We start from the raw sequence: 14,720 nt of genomic DNA on the forward strand, positions 1-14,720 counted from the left end.
CAACCCACCCCCATCCCCCCCACACCACCACCCTCACACACACGGCTCCCCTTTAATGGTCTCTTCCTCTAAACATGTATCACTGCTGCGCACCTGGCTGTTCTCAGGGCACATCGTGCTGTGATGAGGAGCCTGGGGGCCAGCATCAGAAAGCCCAATGTCTGATCCTAGTTCATCACGTACAAGTGTGGGGGGCTTGGCAAGTCATTGTCTTACTCTCTCTCTGAGCATTCATTGCCTCTTTTGGAAAGAGAATTTATAGCTGCCCCTCCAGGTGATGATGACGATTAAATTTCATAATATTTATAAAAAGCTAAGAGCCATGGTTGGTTTTTAATTTTTAAAAGGTAGGTCTTAAGTGAGACCAAACCTTTGCCAAGCTGAATCAAGTCTTGGACCTCAAAATATTCTTTTTTCATACGTGATGAGCCTTCCACAGAAGCAAGGCCTGGTGAAGTTACTTCTGCAAATCTGTCGAATCACCGCCAGGGATCAGAGTGTTCTGATCTGCAGCCTGGTCATTGAGACGGCACAGGCCTGGACACTGCTGCATTAGGGTGCTCATAGGTCTTCAAATGGATGATAGTGACTAGCATCTTCTCCATCTTGGAAGTAAAAGAGCAATCCGTGAAGCATATCCACCTACGTTACTGGGCACACACATCACCTGAGGAGTCTGTGGAAAAGTCCCTTGCAGGCTCAGTGGGGCTGGATTACTGCAGTGGCAGCAAGGATGGGCTCCGGGGTAGCAATAATTGGGAGGACCGCACAGGATGGCACAGGGTTTTGTTCTGTTGTGCATAGGGCTGCTATGAGTCAGACAGCCTCAAGGGCACCTGACAACAGAGCTGGAGCAGAGCCTGAGATCCTGCATTCCCAGCAATTCCCCGATGCTGCTGCTGCTGTTGAGGAGCTACATTGTCCACAGCAAGGGACTCAAAAACCAGCCGTAGCATCTTAGGGCAGCCGATGTACTGCTCTAGGCTTCTGTTTGCTCAGCTGCAGAATTGTAAGCATGAGTCTAGATAATCTCAGATTCCTGTCATGCTACCATACTGTGATAGATTATCTGTATAGATGATGGCTCGGCTGCCAACAGTTCCTACCACCCTGCATGCTCTGGGCAATGCAACTTTACCACATCGCCTATTAAGCGATGGGATCCTTCCCCTGGAATTTGGTTGGCCTTGGGACTTGCTTTGGCCAGTGGAATATAATATACATAAAGTTGTATGACTTGTAGGGCTAGGCCTTTGGAAGCCTGGAAGCTTTTCTTTTTGTCTTCTTGGGAGTCAGCTGCTATGTAAAGCAGCTCAGGCTCGGCAAATGAATGAGAAAGGGGAGAGAAGTTCAACCAGGGACCAACTTTCTGGCACCACAGCTAAGGAACCGGAGATAGGCGCATAGCCAACTTGAACATTCCAGCCCAATGAATCTCCTAGATTTTGCAGCCATGTGACCTCAGCCCAAGATATCATAGAGCAGAAGAACCACCCTGCCGATCCCAATACACAGAATTATGAAAAGCAATAGATTCGTGTTGGTTAAAGCAAGTATGTCTTGGGAGTTATTTGTTGCAGCAATTGCTAGCTGAGACACATGTTCTACTCATTTAGGAGCTAATAGAAAATCTTTTATGGTTGTTGAAAATATACACAGCAGAGCATCCACCAATTCAACAATTTCTGCAGTAATACCGATTACACGCTTCCAGTTGTAGAGCCATTTCAACCCGCCTTTTCTGGTGCTAATCAAAAATTTAAAGACCAGACTCATTGTAAGAATTATATTTTTAAAACATGTCTATAAGCTGGAGGACAGAATACATTCTGACCACTGACTTTTTTATATCTATAGGTTTCTTAATGAGATCTGTGAGATCTATATTCAATTCAACTTGCTATGTATTTATTCAGAGCTAATGGGAAATAGGAGAGAAGTTTGGAATGTATTCCCAATAGACTTGCCATACTAGTATGTCATAAGGAAAATAATTAGGAGACACACATCTATTAATAATAATAATACACAAAACTCATTTGTGTATTATTTTACACAATCATCTTACAATGATTCTGGTCTCCATATTTTTCTCTCCAGTCGATTCACCCCACCCCCACTGGCCACCAATCTCTTGTGGTTCAGTCTTCTCTTGTCTGTTCATCCATGTATTCATTTATCAAGGAAACTAAATGACCAAAATTGAAAAAGTTACAGCAACTTTAAATCTGGCTAGAGAGATATTCATTGAGCCAGCATACCCTGGAGCTGTGCAAGCAGTTAAGTGCCTCTGGGTGGACTGAAGCAAGGCCTAGTGATCTCCTTCCCGAAACCCAGCCACTGAAAACGCCACGGAGCACGGTTCTCCTTTGACACATGTAGGGTTGCTATGAGCCAGAGTTGATTGTGGGACAGTGTTTTTGCTTGTTTTCTAGTCTATGCATCCATGGGGTAGGGCAGGGAAGACTAACAATGAACAAACACATTCTGTATAACAATACTGGTTGGTCTTAAGTACTCTGGAGAAAAACATGGCTGAGTAAGGAATAAGAAGAGAGCAAGAAGCGGGAACCATTTTTTGGCCAGGTGGTCAGGAAAGATCTCTCAGAACAGGTGACGTGGGAGCAGAGACACAAGAGAAAGAACATTCCAGGGAAAGGGCACAATCTATACACAAATCTTGAGAGAGAGGAGGGTGGGGCTCTGACATGATCATCAGACCCAAACAAACAGAATGAGAAGCAACACCAGCAAAATATAAACAACGAAAAATGTAAAGATGCTCTTACGGGAACTGGATTTCTGTGAGAGTGTGTATGTGTTTGGGGTTTTTGAATTCTCTACTTGGGGAGAGGAGGTGGCCTTCCCGGACAAATGTATAAAACATACAGAATGTTCAAACCCATTAGCCAATCCCCTGGGATGGTTGTGTTCAATCCTGGCAGCAATTATCTGTAATTCAGGATAACAATCTGTACCTGAGAGTGGGCTTTGAAAGGGCAAAGGCAGTAGCCGCTAGAGAAGGGTCCTTCAGGTGCACTTCGAATTGACTGGGGAAAAGCCAGCTGACAGCTCTGTTTGCCTTTCAAAGCACTGCGTTTGTCTGTGCTTTGTAACCAAAAGAAAGCAATAAAGAAGGAAATAAAAAGATTGCTCTACATTGATCTCCTCTGTGTAGCATCAACATGTTTCCCAGCTGTTTCCTTCGAGAGAGCCACTTGATTGAGACATTAGAAGACTCCTCAACTGGCATCTTACAAATTGCGTGGGGGTACATATCAGAGGGAAAATGATGAATGAACGGGGCTGGTGGAATGTGAAGCTTTCGATGACCGTTGGTGACCACTTTCTTGATCTGTGTGGGAAGAGCTGAGAAACCCCCAGTTGGTATGTGCATCCCTGTAGAATGAAGAACTCTTCAGCTGGGCGTCCCACAGAGCACCTGGGTTTGATAAGTATTTGGCCATAAAAAGGTCCCAGTCACTGAAGATATGATGAAATAATCAATAGCATGAATGAGCCTTAATAAGGTTTTGCTTTATTTGGATATACATTCAACTCAAAGCTTTCCAATAGTGTAATAGATTCTGTCAACTGTGAATGGAAAACGGTTTACTGAATAGAGGCAAGCTATTGGGCAGTACTTTTCTAAGCTATTGGAGGGTGGGGTGAGAAGGGAGTCATTTTTCGCTTTGCAAATCTGAAAAATAAGACAGACCCTTCCCCCAGAGGAAGAATTTGTTCATAAAGGTAAGAATTTGCATAAAGTATCCAAATATTCAGGAGCCCACGTGGTGCAGTGGTTAAGCATTTGACTGCTAACCCAAAAGGTCAGTGGTTTGAACTTCCTAGCTGCTCTATTGGAGACAGATGTGGCATTTGCTTCCATAAGGATTTCAGCCTTGGAAACCCTTTGGAGCAGTTTACTCTGTCCTACAGGGTCAATATGAGTCAGCATCGACCCGCCCACAGCAGGCTTGTTTTTGCGGGTTTATGAAGGAGTTCCTGGATTCCCTGACTATTGTTAAGGACCTGTGACTTGGAGACATAAGGAGATAAAGTGTGTGACAATGATAACACCTCGAGTCTGCAGGGCAGTAAGAGAAGCATTGTGATTTATAATTGATAAACACCTAAACACAAGTCCCGGGGGCGGGGTGGTCAACTAGTTGGCAAGCACAGCTGGTAGCACAAAGGTTGGAGCCCACCCAGAAGTAGCTTGGAAGAAAGGCCTGCCTATCTCCTTCTAAAAACTCAGTCACTAGAAACCCCAGGGAGCACAGTTCTCCTCTGGCATTCTTCAGGACTTGAAAGCGACTCCATGGCAGTTGGTTACCAGTAACACCCGAGCAGGGTATGTGGGCACAAATATTTGGAGGCATCCATTTTGACTGGCCCTGTGGATGTAAGGCATGTTCTTACTCAGCTCCTTGGAGCAAGTTCCATCTTCAAAGAGGCCCCATCAAAATGTGAAATCTGTGTTTCAGCACCAAGTCCTGCACATAGCAGGCTCCCTTGATCTTTATTCTCTCAACACACCTCAGTTATGGGGATTACACTTTACTCTGATTGTTTCCCTATTTTTGAATTTTTAGACGTATGTAGTACCTTATAATAAAAAGGCAACAAAATCTTTGGGGAGTAAGCCTCCAAGGTTACCTCAACCATCTCTTAAAATCACCCAAAGTAAAGGTTCACAGGAATCCTGATGTATTACACCCCCCTCACCCCGGGTGGTACAAGAAGCCCTAGTGGCCCATTGAGGTAAGCGTTGGGCTACAACTCAAAGGGTTGGCAGTTTCAATGTGCCAGCTACTTGGCAGGAGAAAGATGAGGCTGTCTGCTTCCATAGATATTTACAGCCCTAGAAACCCCATGGAGCAATTCTACCCTGTCCTATAAGGTGGTTAGGAGTCAAAATCAACTCAAGGGCAGTGGTTTCCATAGGCAGGCAAGGTGAAAGTTGTTAAATATTAGATAGCTGACAGAACTCAAGCTCATCCAGGGGCACCTCAGAGGGCAGGCCTGGTAATCTACTTTCTATGGAGTGCAGTTCCTGTCTGCAGACATGGGGTAATCATGAGGGAATTGACTCAGCAGCATGTAACGTGTGTGTGTGTGTGTGTGTGTGTGTGTGTGTGTGTGTGTGTGTAAGGAGAGAGAGAATGAGTGCTCTTGTAGCATAGTGGTTAAGCACTAGAAAGGTTGGTGGTTTGAACCCAACAGCTGCTCCAATGGAGAAAGGCCTGGCAGTCTGCTTCTACAAAGATCACAGCCTTGGAATCACTATGGGTGTTTCTACTCTGTCCTACAGGGGAGCTGTGAGTCAGAATCCATTCAATGGCAGTGATCTATACGGAAGCTTCAAAATTGTTCATGTAAAGATTCCATTATCTTTTCCAGTCCATTTCCCCCCCACAAACTCTTTGAATCCCTTGCACTTGTGTGTATGTGTGTGTACATCAGAGGGCTTCACAAATCTATGAAAAAATGACATTAAAAAACAATGGAAGTTTTCACAGTACTTTCTGAAACCCACACTAGTGCATACACTAGAAGAACTGTTCTGTTCAACATTGGTTTCAAGACTTTCTGTGCAACATGGAACTGACATTAACGGCTCACAAATTCCACTCTCCCCTTCCCTGTTGTGTCTAGCATACACCTGATTAGTTTAACTGAATGTAATCAAGAAGTCTTCAAATTAATCGAAGTGTCTATCCTCTTAAATATCAAATGGAAGCGGAAATAAGAAATCTGCAGTCAAGTGAGTGTAATTCTTTACTAAATGCAAATGAGTGGAATCATTGTAACTCTAAAGGTGAAATGAATTAACATGAGATGTAGACCATTCCAAATGCACATGACTTCTCCAAGGAGGAGCAGTCAGCCAGTCGGCTCAAAATCATTTAAAATCCTTTCTAAGTCAAGGGCTTAGATGACTCCGAACCCCATTCCTTCATTGCCGCACTCTGACTCCCTCCCTTCCCAAATTTGACACATGAAAAATGAGAACCCCAGATGGGAACGAACACTTATGTATTTATAACCTGGCTATCAGAACAGCTGGAATGTTAACGATTTGGTTTGGGCAGGTGGGGGGAGGCTATAGCAACATGGTGGTATCAACAGACACCTGAGTCAAAATAGAGCTAATTAGACAGCTGGGTCAAAAGAACATCTTCAAAATAACTTGTGCCCATCCGTTAGCCAAAATCAACCCCAAAATCAACACAGCGTGTGTCGTTCCACGCGGTTGCAGAATCTGGTCCTTACTACCCGGTTGCAGAGCATGTTCCTCGCAGCAGCGTCCTCAATGATGACTGCACAGCTCGCCCTCTGCAGACGGCCTAGAAGATTCGAAACCCTTGGCGGCCGAGTTCTATTTGTTTACTCATGGTTGTCCTCAAGCACCAGGAGTGCTTACAGATGACATGACAGATAAGTATTTACAAAGATGTACGGGAGCGCTTCGTTTCATTAGAGTCTAAGTATTGTAAGAACAGGCACTATGGCTACGATTCCTTTTCCATCCCACACCCTAGGCCTAGAGCTTAGTACAATGCCCTGCATGTCAGAGCAACTTGCAAATTTTAAGATTGAAAGCAAATTGTATGATATGTGAATCAAGTGCCAATAAAACTTTAAAAAATATATATTAAAAGCCTTTTACCAAAATAACATTTTGGAAACGTTAGAAAAGAAAGAAATGTTTAAAAAAAAGAAAAAGGACTATGGGCGAATGAGCGCCCTAGGAGTTACAGCATAACCTTGATGTGTCTCTCTTCTCTCACAAGAAGCAGCCTAGTAGCAAATTACTGAGAATTTTAGCAAGAATGTTAAATGAAATACACTTCTGAAGCTTTGATTTCTATTTTGGTGCCAGTGACCCCCAATTTGTACTTTGTAGCCCAGACTTCTCTTCAAACCATGTCTACTTTGCATGACTACCTGGAGGTCTCAGAGGCCTTTATGCTTCGAAATTTTGCTAAGCTGAACACATGGAACCCCCAAAAGATCATCCCCACATCAATTGGAATTTTGTTTTATTTACTGTTGGATTCCAGGACCTAGTGCCTGACACATAGCGAGTGTTCAGTAAAGATTTGTTGAATGAATGAATAATAAAGACATAAATTATATAAGAGAATTATCCAATATGTAGGCAATAATCTTCTATTAATGCCACTCATGTTGCAAGAAGGTTGTCCGGTCCTTGACAATATAGAATCTGGTACCTCTTCCCATTATCTCATCCCTCCAGCATCCTCTCTCACTTTTATCAGTAGCATTTTCTCTGCTGCTACCACCCCAGTATCCTCTAAATATGCTCCACATCTACAATCAGAGGACTGAAGGCTCCTTTCTTATAAGAAGACCATCTCTAAAGCTTCTGAGTCCCACTTCACACTTTGTACTTTCAGCATCCTGAATACACTAGAGTGCCTAATTCACACCTTACTTGTCTCCCGTGTGTCTTTCTCAAGAAAGGGATGTTTTGCTTGGCATGTCCTCCCATTCCCCTACAGAAGTTCCCCTTTGTTTCCATACCTCCTCAGTATCCTTTAATTCCCAGTGCAACTGTGACCACCTCTAAGAAGCCTTTCCCTGGTACCCTCCTCCCCAACAAGGAAGTAAAGCATTATTTCTCTATGCTCCCATAACGTCCTAAGATAGGACTTCTCAACCCTTCTCCCTTCTTGGTACTCATAGAAAATGGTCAAGCCTATGAATGTCCATAAGCTACTGCCCCATTGTTGCAACAAGGGGCTCAAACATAAGAATACTTGGTAAGATGACCCAGTATCAGGCGGGTGTCTCATTCTGTTGTACATAAAGTTGCTATGAGTCAGAACTGACTCGACGGCACCTAACCACAATAAGCAACTGACCAGGTCTCTGGACAACTCATCATTGTCTAGCAACATCTAGGTACACCCAGAACCCATCCGTGATATAGTAGGATGGCATGCTGAACTACGTGGTTGTCTACCACAAACCTGTCTCATTCATTGCATTCAGCCCACTGTACTGGAATTCTTTGTGTCTGGATTTATACCTCACTGGTCTCTGAACAATTCAAGGGCAAGAAGGTTGTACTCTCCTTTTTAATCATGAAGTAAAATTGACATTTGGGGGTATACTATTCTATTCATCTTAGCACCTGTGTAGTCATGTGATCACCACAATCAGGATACAGAACAGCTCCAATGCTATAGTCACTGGCAACCACTAATCGGTTCTCCATCACTCTAATTTTATCTGTTTGGTTTTGAATATAATGCTATGCCAATAGAATCATAAAGTCTGTAAACTTTTGAGACTGGCATCTTTCATTCGGCAGAATACCTTTGGACAGCATCCAATTATTATGTATAGCAATTTTTTTCCCTTTATTATTAGTGAGTAGTATCCCTCAGTTTGATATTTGGGTTTTTCAGGTTTTTTGCTAATTTTAATGGACTGCTGTAGACATATCTGAAAGATTTTTTTGTTTCCGTAGGATAAATTCTCAGGAGTGGGTTTGATGACAAGTGTGTGTGCTGAACTTCATGAGAAACTGCCAAGCCATTTTCCATTTCTCCAGAGTGGCTGTACCATTTTGCAGTCCCACCAGCAATGTGTTAGAGTTCCAATGCTTGGTATTGTCATAAATATCTCATTTGAAACAAACAAGCTCCCCTCCCCCTCAAAAAAACATCTTTGGGACAAGTCTAATTTTAACTCATAGCAATCGTAAAGGACAGAGTAGAACTGCCCCATCGAGTCTCCCAGGCTGTCAAACCACGTGAAAGCCGACTGCCACATCTTTCTCTCCTACAGACCCTATGGGCAGCAGCTGAGCACTAACCACCATGCCACCAGGGCTCCTCCCATCCGACACTAGACTCATCTTTGTCTTTGTTACTCTAGCACTTAGCTCAGTGGGTGACTATCAATAAAGATCTGTTGACTGAAAATAAACACATGTTTATTTCTATTTTAAATCCACGAATAACAGATCTTGTTTTCCTTATATGAAAAGGCTTCACAAAGTTCATAGAAAAATTTCATTACCTTTTCATGCCATTTTTCTGGGAACTTTTGAGGCCCGCTCGTGCTTTCTACTAAAGTTTGTGCTTAACACCCAAAGAAATTACACAGGGCAGAAAGACTAAACTCCCTTCTGCCGCCCTGTCTGTTAGAAGTGCAATATAACAAAATAACCACTTGAACTTAATGTAAACTGGAGGGGTGGCAAACAAGGTTGTTTTTGAAAGGTTATACTATCACACTAGTAGTAGTACTAACAATAAGAATGGCCATCAGGAATTGAATAATTGTATGAGCCAGAGACTCTGAGGGGGCTTCCTATAGTAACCCCGTTGTCCTCAAGCCCAGGGGGCGGGTATTATCCTCCTTTTACAGACACCAGAACCCAGGCTTAATGAAGCTTACAAACTTGCCCCGAGTCATGCAGCCCAAACGTGACAGTGCCAGGAGGCACATCCATGACTATGAGCCAGGAACCAGGATCCGAACCATACTGTGTCCACTCTACTGAGGAAAGGAACCAGCTGCTCTTTAATCAACAGCAAAAACAATAAAATCCAGCTCAATCACGGGCTGCTTAAGTAAATCATTCACATCAAACTTATGATAGGCTCCTTCGAGTGAGGCACAAGGATGGTGTGCTTGGAGACCCCCCAGAGGGGGAAGCTTGCACTGCCTGGTTGGAGGGCAGACTACAGATTTTGGATCTTTAAGTAGCAAGAGTGGGACTCAATTGAGCCAGTGAAACTAATGTCACCTGCAACTCAATGATAATTATCCCTACCCACTGAATATTGAACCATACTTCCACAGTTCTATATTTGATGCGAATGTCCTCTGTTGGAGGTCTGAGCTGAAGTTAAAATCATGGTTGCCTTTTACATTGAATCATAAAAATAAAACCATACCGTGTAAGGAAAAAAGTAAGTAACATACTAACTTGGACCTATATACATACAAGGATAACACAGAACTTTAGCCTTTAAAGATACATCCAGTACTAAAATCTAATAAAACAAGACACAACCAGATTTTTCACCAGCTTTACCGAGTTAAAACTCTGGCCCAAACCCATCAAATTGCCATTCAGTACAGTGGTTTGAAACAGTGATCTCTTATTCCCTGCTCTCTCCCTGACTCGGAAACACTATGTTTCATTAACCTTGGAGCTGGATGAATCTCATTTCATGCTATTAACCGGGTAAGACAAAAGACACAAATCCCAGGATCCTATGTCTTAAGTGATCACTTTCCACAGCCAAAATATTCTATCTCTTTCCCCTTCATGTATGAAATCAAGAAGAAAAATGCGGGTCCTAAAAAAGAAAAGTTAGCCAATGAAATATGCCACAGGAAAATTGTGGGTCTTGTGGAGGATGGTAACTCACTGCCTTCGAGTCGATGCCGACTCAAAGGAAGGTAGCTCCACAATGCCAGGGTGCTGTGTGGTTTTAAGGAAAATGAGAGTGTCCCCTTCTAAATGTCCCTTACATCGGACTACAGGACTTGAAATGAGATAGACAGACAAGGGATGGAAGATTCAGCTGCATTCATCTCAGTCCTGTTCTAAACAAATAGTGCCACCAAGTAATTACCATCATGGGAAAATATGGCAATTGCACCAAAAAAAAAAGATTTGGCTCCAAGTCCAAAGTCGTGAAAGTCAAGGGTAATGAATCTTACCAATGTGGAGAACTGCTCTTGACCTGTGGCAGTCCCTCCATACTTAGGCCTCCACATAATGTTCGGATCGCAATGCTTAAATGCTCAATAATCATAGAATCTACTGAAAGAACATGATTTAGACAAATTCATAAGTGGCTTATAATACACAATGCTGGTGATTAATGATACAACATTAAATAGCAGGGTGACTGGAAGCGTTCCAATCAGCTCTCCAAAGCATATGCATTACTGACAAATTCCTCATCCCTGAACCTCAGACAAGCCCCAGGAAGAATTACGGATCTAGATAAATCATAGCTGCTCGGCTTCTTTCAAAGGAGAAAAAACTTATTTATCAAGACCATTGAACATACAGAAGCAATTAATATAAACCAATTTGCATAGTCAAAAGAGCGTTTTCTGCTTAGCAATCAGACCTTTTCCCTCCAACAGCTACATTTGTCACTGAGAAGATACCTTTTTTTAAAGAAAATAAACGAACACAGTGTAATCCAGTTTCCCTTGAAAAAAGTGCAGTCAAGAGTTTACTGTGAATTATGGCTTATTATAATATAAAGGACACACAGCGAGAATCAGTCTCTCTTCCCAAACGGGCCGTGGGAGGACTTGAATGCTTGAGGAAATCAACAAGCAACGTAGTATAGGGGTCTTTGCACGTTTCTCTTACAGGATAGTCCCCATCGCAAAAGCATTTTCAACCATCTAGATCGCCTAGACCAAACTCAGAAGGAGCTCGTCACTTTTCTATCCAAGGCATCATGGTACTAGAATTGAGACATGCTTTCGAGTCGTCTCAATTAAATAAGTGCATCCCACTGAAAAGCATGAGAGAAGCTCAGAAAACAGCGAGAAGTCCCCGCATCGTTTTCCCTGAGGACCTTTACTCACTGGCAGGTGTGTTCTCCCGCGTCCTCAGCCGCCTTGCCAAAGGCCCAGGGGATGGAGAAGGTCCGCCAGCTCTCTCCTCCCAGGTCCTCCGCCATGGTCGGAAGGCAACTCAGCGCACCTTGTCCTAAGGATGGAAAGAAAGAACGCTGTTCTTTATTCTCTTAGCGTTAGAATGATTGTGTCCTCACGAACATCTGCTACACAAGAAGAGAGCCAGAGAGGAAGGAGAGAGGGAATCGATGCTGAGAGACCAATCATATTTCATCACTCAGCTACTTGGAAACCAGATATGCTTAAACCATCACATGCCTGGAGAGATTTGAGGATGCAAAAGGGGGTGTGTCTTTTGTAACTTATGAACAGGGACTCCCCGCCCCCATAAAGATGTCCAGGTGGCTCATCCAAGAGAAAAGCAAGCAGGTTTGGCATGGAGCATTAAGTTGACAAAACAAGAAACAAAGGTTTGGGATCAAAGCTCTGTCTCTGACCTCTGTGAATCAGGACCCCAGGGCAGGTGGAATCGAGGCAGAATGAAGTGGCACATGTCTGAAGAGGGGGCACTTCAGCCTCAGCATGTGCCTCTGAGGGCAGTGAACGCTGGCTCCTCCCTCCCTGTCTGAGAACTCGCTGGGGGACTATTTGGCACTCTGGGCTGGAATGTGGCCACCTGCATGCAATTCTCATATCCCTCCTTGATTTTCAAGTGCTGCCCGACTTCGCCTGTGGCTTTCTGGCATTTTGTCTAAATGTGGGATTTAACACGTCTACTTGAAAGCTATTCCCAAGTTGCTAATTTGAACTGTGTGGGAAAATGCTGAGCTAAAAAGCTTTTCCGAAGTGTTGGCGTCCCGTGCCATTGATATGAGACTTTGGGGTGAGACAGCAGGTCTCCCTTCGCCACATCAGGGGTTTCCATCCTCAGCATGATTGGCATTTACTGTTGTCATCGTTAAGTGCCATTGAGTCCGTTCTGACTCAGGGCAACCCTAGAAGGAAACACTGCCCAGCCTGCTACCATCCTCACAGTTATTGTTACGTTTGAGCACAGTGTGTCAGTTCATCTCATTGAGGGTCTTCCTCTTTTTCACTGACCCTCGACCGTACCAAGCACGATGTCCTTCTCCGGGGACTGCTCCCCTCCAACAATATGTCCAAAGGCCATGAGTCAAAGTCGTGCCAACCTTGCTTTCAATGCACATTCTGGCTTTATTTGTTCTTCTGATAGTCCATGGTATGTTCAATATTACCCACCAACATCATAATCTAAAAGTTTCAGTTCTTCAGTGCCCCTTATGCATTGTCCAGTTTTCTCATGCAGATCAAGTGACTGGGGTCACATACACCTTAGTCCTCAAGCTGCTACTTATGTGATTTTTAAGAATTTAAAGAGTTCTTTTGTAGCAGATTTGCCCAATGCAATAAGTTTTGATTTCCTGACTGCTGCTTCCATGACCATAGATTGTGGATCCAAGTAAAATGAAATCTTGGGAAGCTTCTGTATTTTCTCTTATTGGCATTTGGGGCTGGGTAATACTTTCTTGAGAGAGCTCCGGTACCCTTGTGGGTTATACACTGAGTTGCTACCTACAGGATCCAAGGTTCAAATCCACCAGCTGCTCCACAGGAGAAAGAAGAGGCTATCTACTCCCATAAAGATTCCAAGCCTTGGAAGTCAAAAGGGGCAAATTTGACCCTGTCCTATATGAGTGAGAATCAACTGGATGCCAGTGAGTGAGAATTCTGTGATGTGGGTCACTTGACATAGATTTAGCAGCAACCCCGGCTTCTACCATCTAGATGGCAGTAACATCTCCCCAGTTTTGATGCTCATTATGTCTCCAGGAAGCCCCCAAATCAATGTCTCGTGGGAGGCAGACTCACCCAGGTGAAAGTACTGCTCTAGACATCTCTTTAATGAGTGTTTACATTGGAAATGGACTTATGCCTAAAACAAGGGGTAGGCAAGGAATCAACACTTCAAATGAAGACTAGGACTCAGACATCCAAGTGAAGGTGGAAGGCTCGCCTTGTCAAAATGCAAACACACTAGTGGGAATACCAACTCTCCAGTGACATTCGTAAAACCTCTCACTACCATAGTTTCCAAGTCTCCAAAGCCTGCTACTGGGAAGATGCGACTTCCTCTTTAGTTACAAATTCGTTCATTTACTCTCATTTCTGTCATCCCACTGCAAGTCAGGTTTGTTCTGGCAAACTATTCCAAGTTGGTTTTTGACAACTTCATCAACCACGGCAAAGATAATGAGGACGCAAATCCCCTGCCTAGGCATGTAACCTTAACCAGCCTCAGCTGGGATGTGTCCTTGCCAACATTAGATACCTGAAACAACAAAAACAAAACAAGCCCTTTTCATTGAAATACAGTAACAGCAGTTTATTCAAATTCAATGCTGAGAAAATTAGGAAGATGGTTTCAAAAGCAAAAGTGTGATTCAACAAGTCCACAGGTGATAACACCTCAATCAAGGAGAAGGCTGTCCCTGATGGAGAAAGAAAGTTGTCTTGGGAGAAAAGATGCCTTTAGAAGACTCAGATTCACTAAAATTGACATCCAAATGACTGAGAACATATGAAAAAATGCTCATAATTATTAGCCATCTGGGAAATGCAAATCAAAACAATGATGATATCACCTTATACCAACAATGACAATCTGATTAAAATAACACAGTTTTTTTTCTGAGAGATATTGAAACTCTCACACCATGCTGGGAGATCGGTAAATTTACATAACATCTATTAAGCTTTTGGGTCTTAGATCCCCACTGTTGCAGGATTGTGAATAACATAATATTTGCCTTTAACTCCTACAAAAAAAAAGACTCAGATTCTCTCTCTCTCTCTCTCTCTCTCTCTCTCTGCTAACTCACTATCACATCATACAATGTAATTCATCATTCAAGCATATTTAGAAGAGCTGTGCACCACAATCATTTTTAGAACATTTTCTTCTCTCAGAGTTATTGTTAGCTCCCATTTCCCCTCAATCTCCCCTGCCCACGTCCCTAGGCAATTATTCATCCAGTTACTGTCTCTATAGATTTACCTATCCTGACTTTCCTATACAGAAAAACATACAACACAAAATGAAT

At 43.2% G+C, this 14,720-nt stretch overlaps 1 protein-coding gene across 2 annotated transcripts in view; it reads right to left on the bottom strand.

The window, feature by feature from the left end:
• The window catches only part of FRMPD4 (FERM and PDZ domain containing 4), an 874,018-nt gene extending 862,299 nt beyond the window's left edge, over positions 1-11,719 (bottom strand). For both annotated transcript variants that reach the window (XM_045290765.1, XM_030885770.2), the window contains exon 1: positions 11,608-11,719. In XM_045290765.1, the coding sequence (XP_045146700.1) occupies positions 11,608-11,702 (95 nt within the window). In that variant the 5' untranslated portion in view covers positions 11,703-11,719. The remainder of the gene's footprint in view (positions 1-11,607) is intronic.
• Between the last annotated feature and the right edge of the window lie 3,001 nt (positions 11,720-14,720).

The sequence above is a fragment of the Echinops telfairi genome, unplaced genomic scaffold (assembly GCF_000313985.2).
Source record: "Echinops telfairi isolate 266 unplaced genomic scaffold, ASM31398v2 ScPeMD7_53;HRSCAF=182, whole genome shotgun sequence".
NCBI lineage: Eukaryota > Metazoa > Chordata > Mammalia > Afrosoricida > Tenrecidae > Echinops > Echinops telfairi.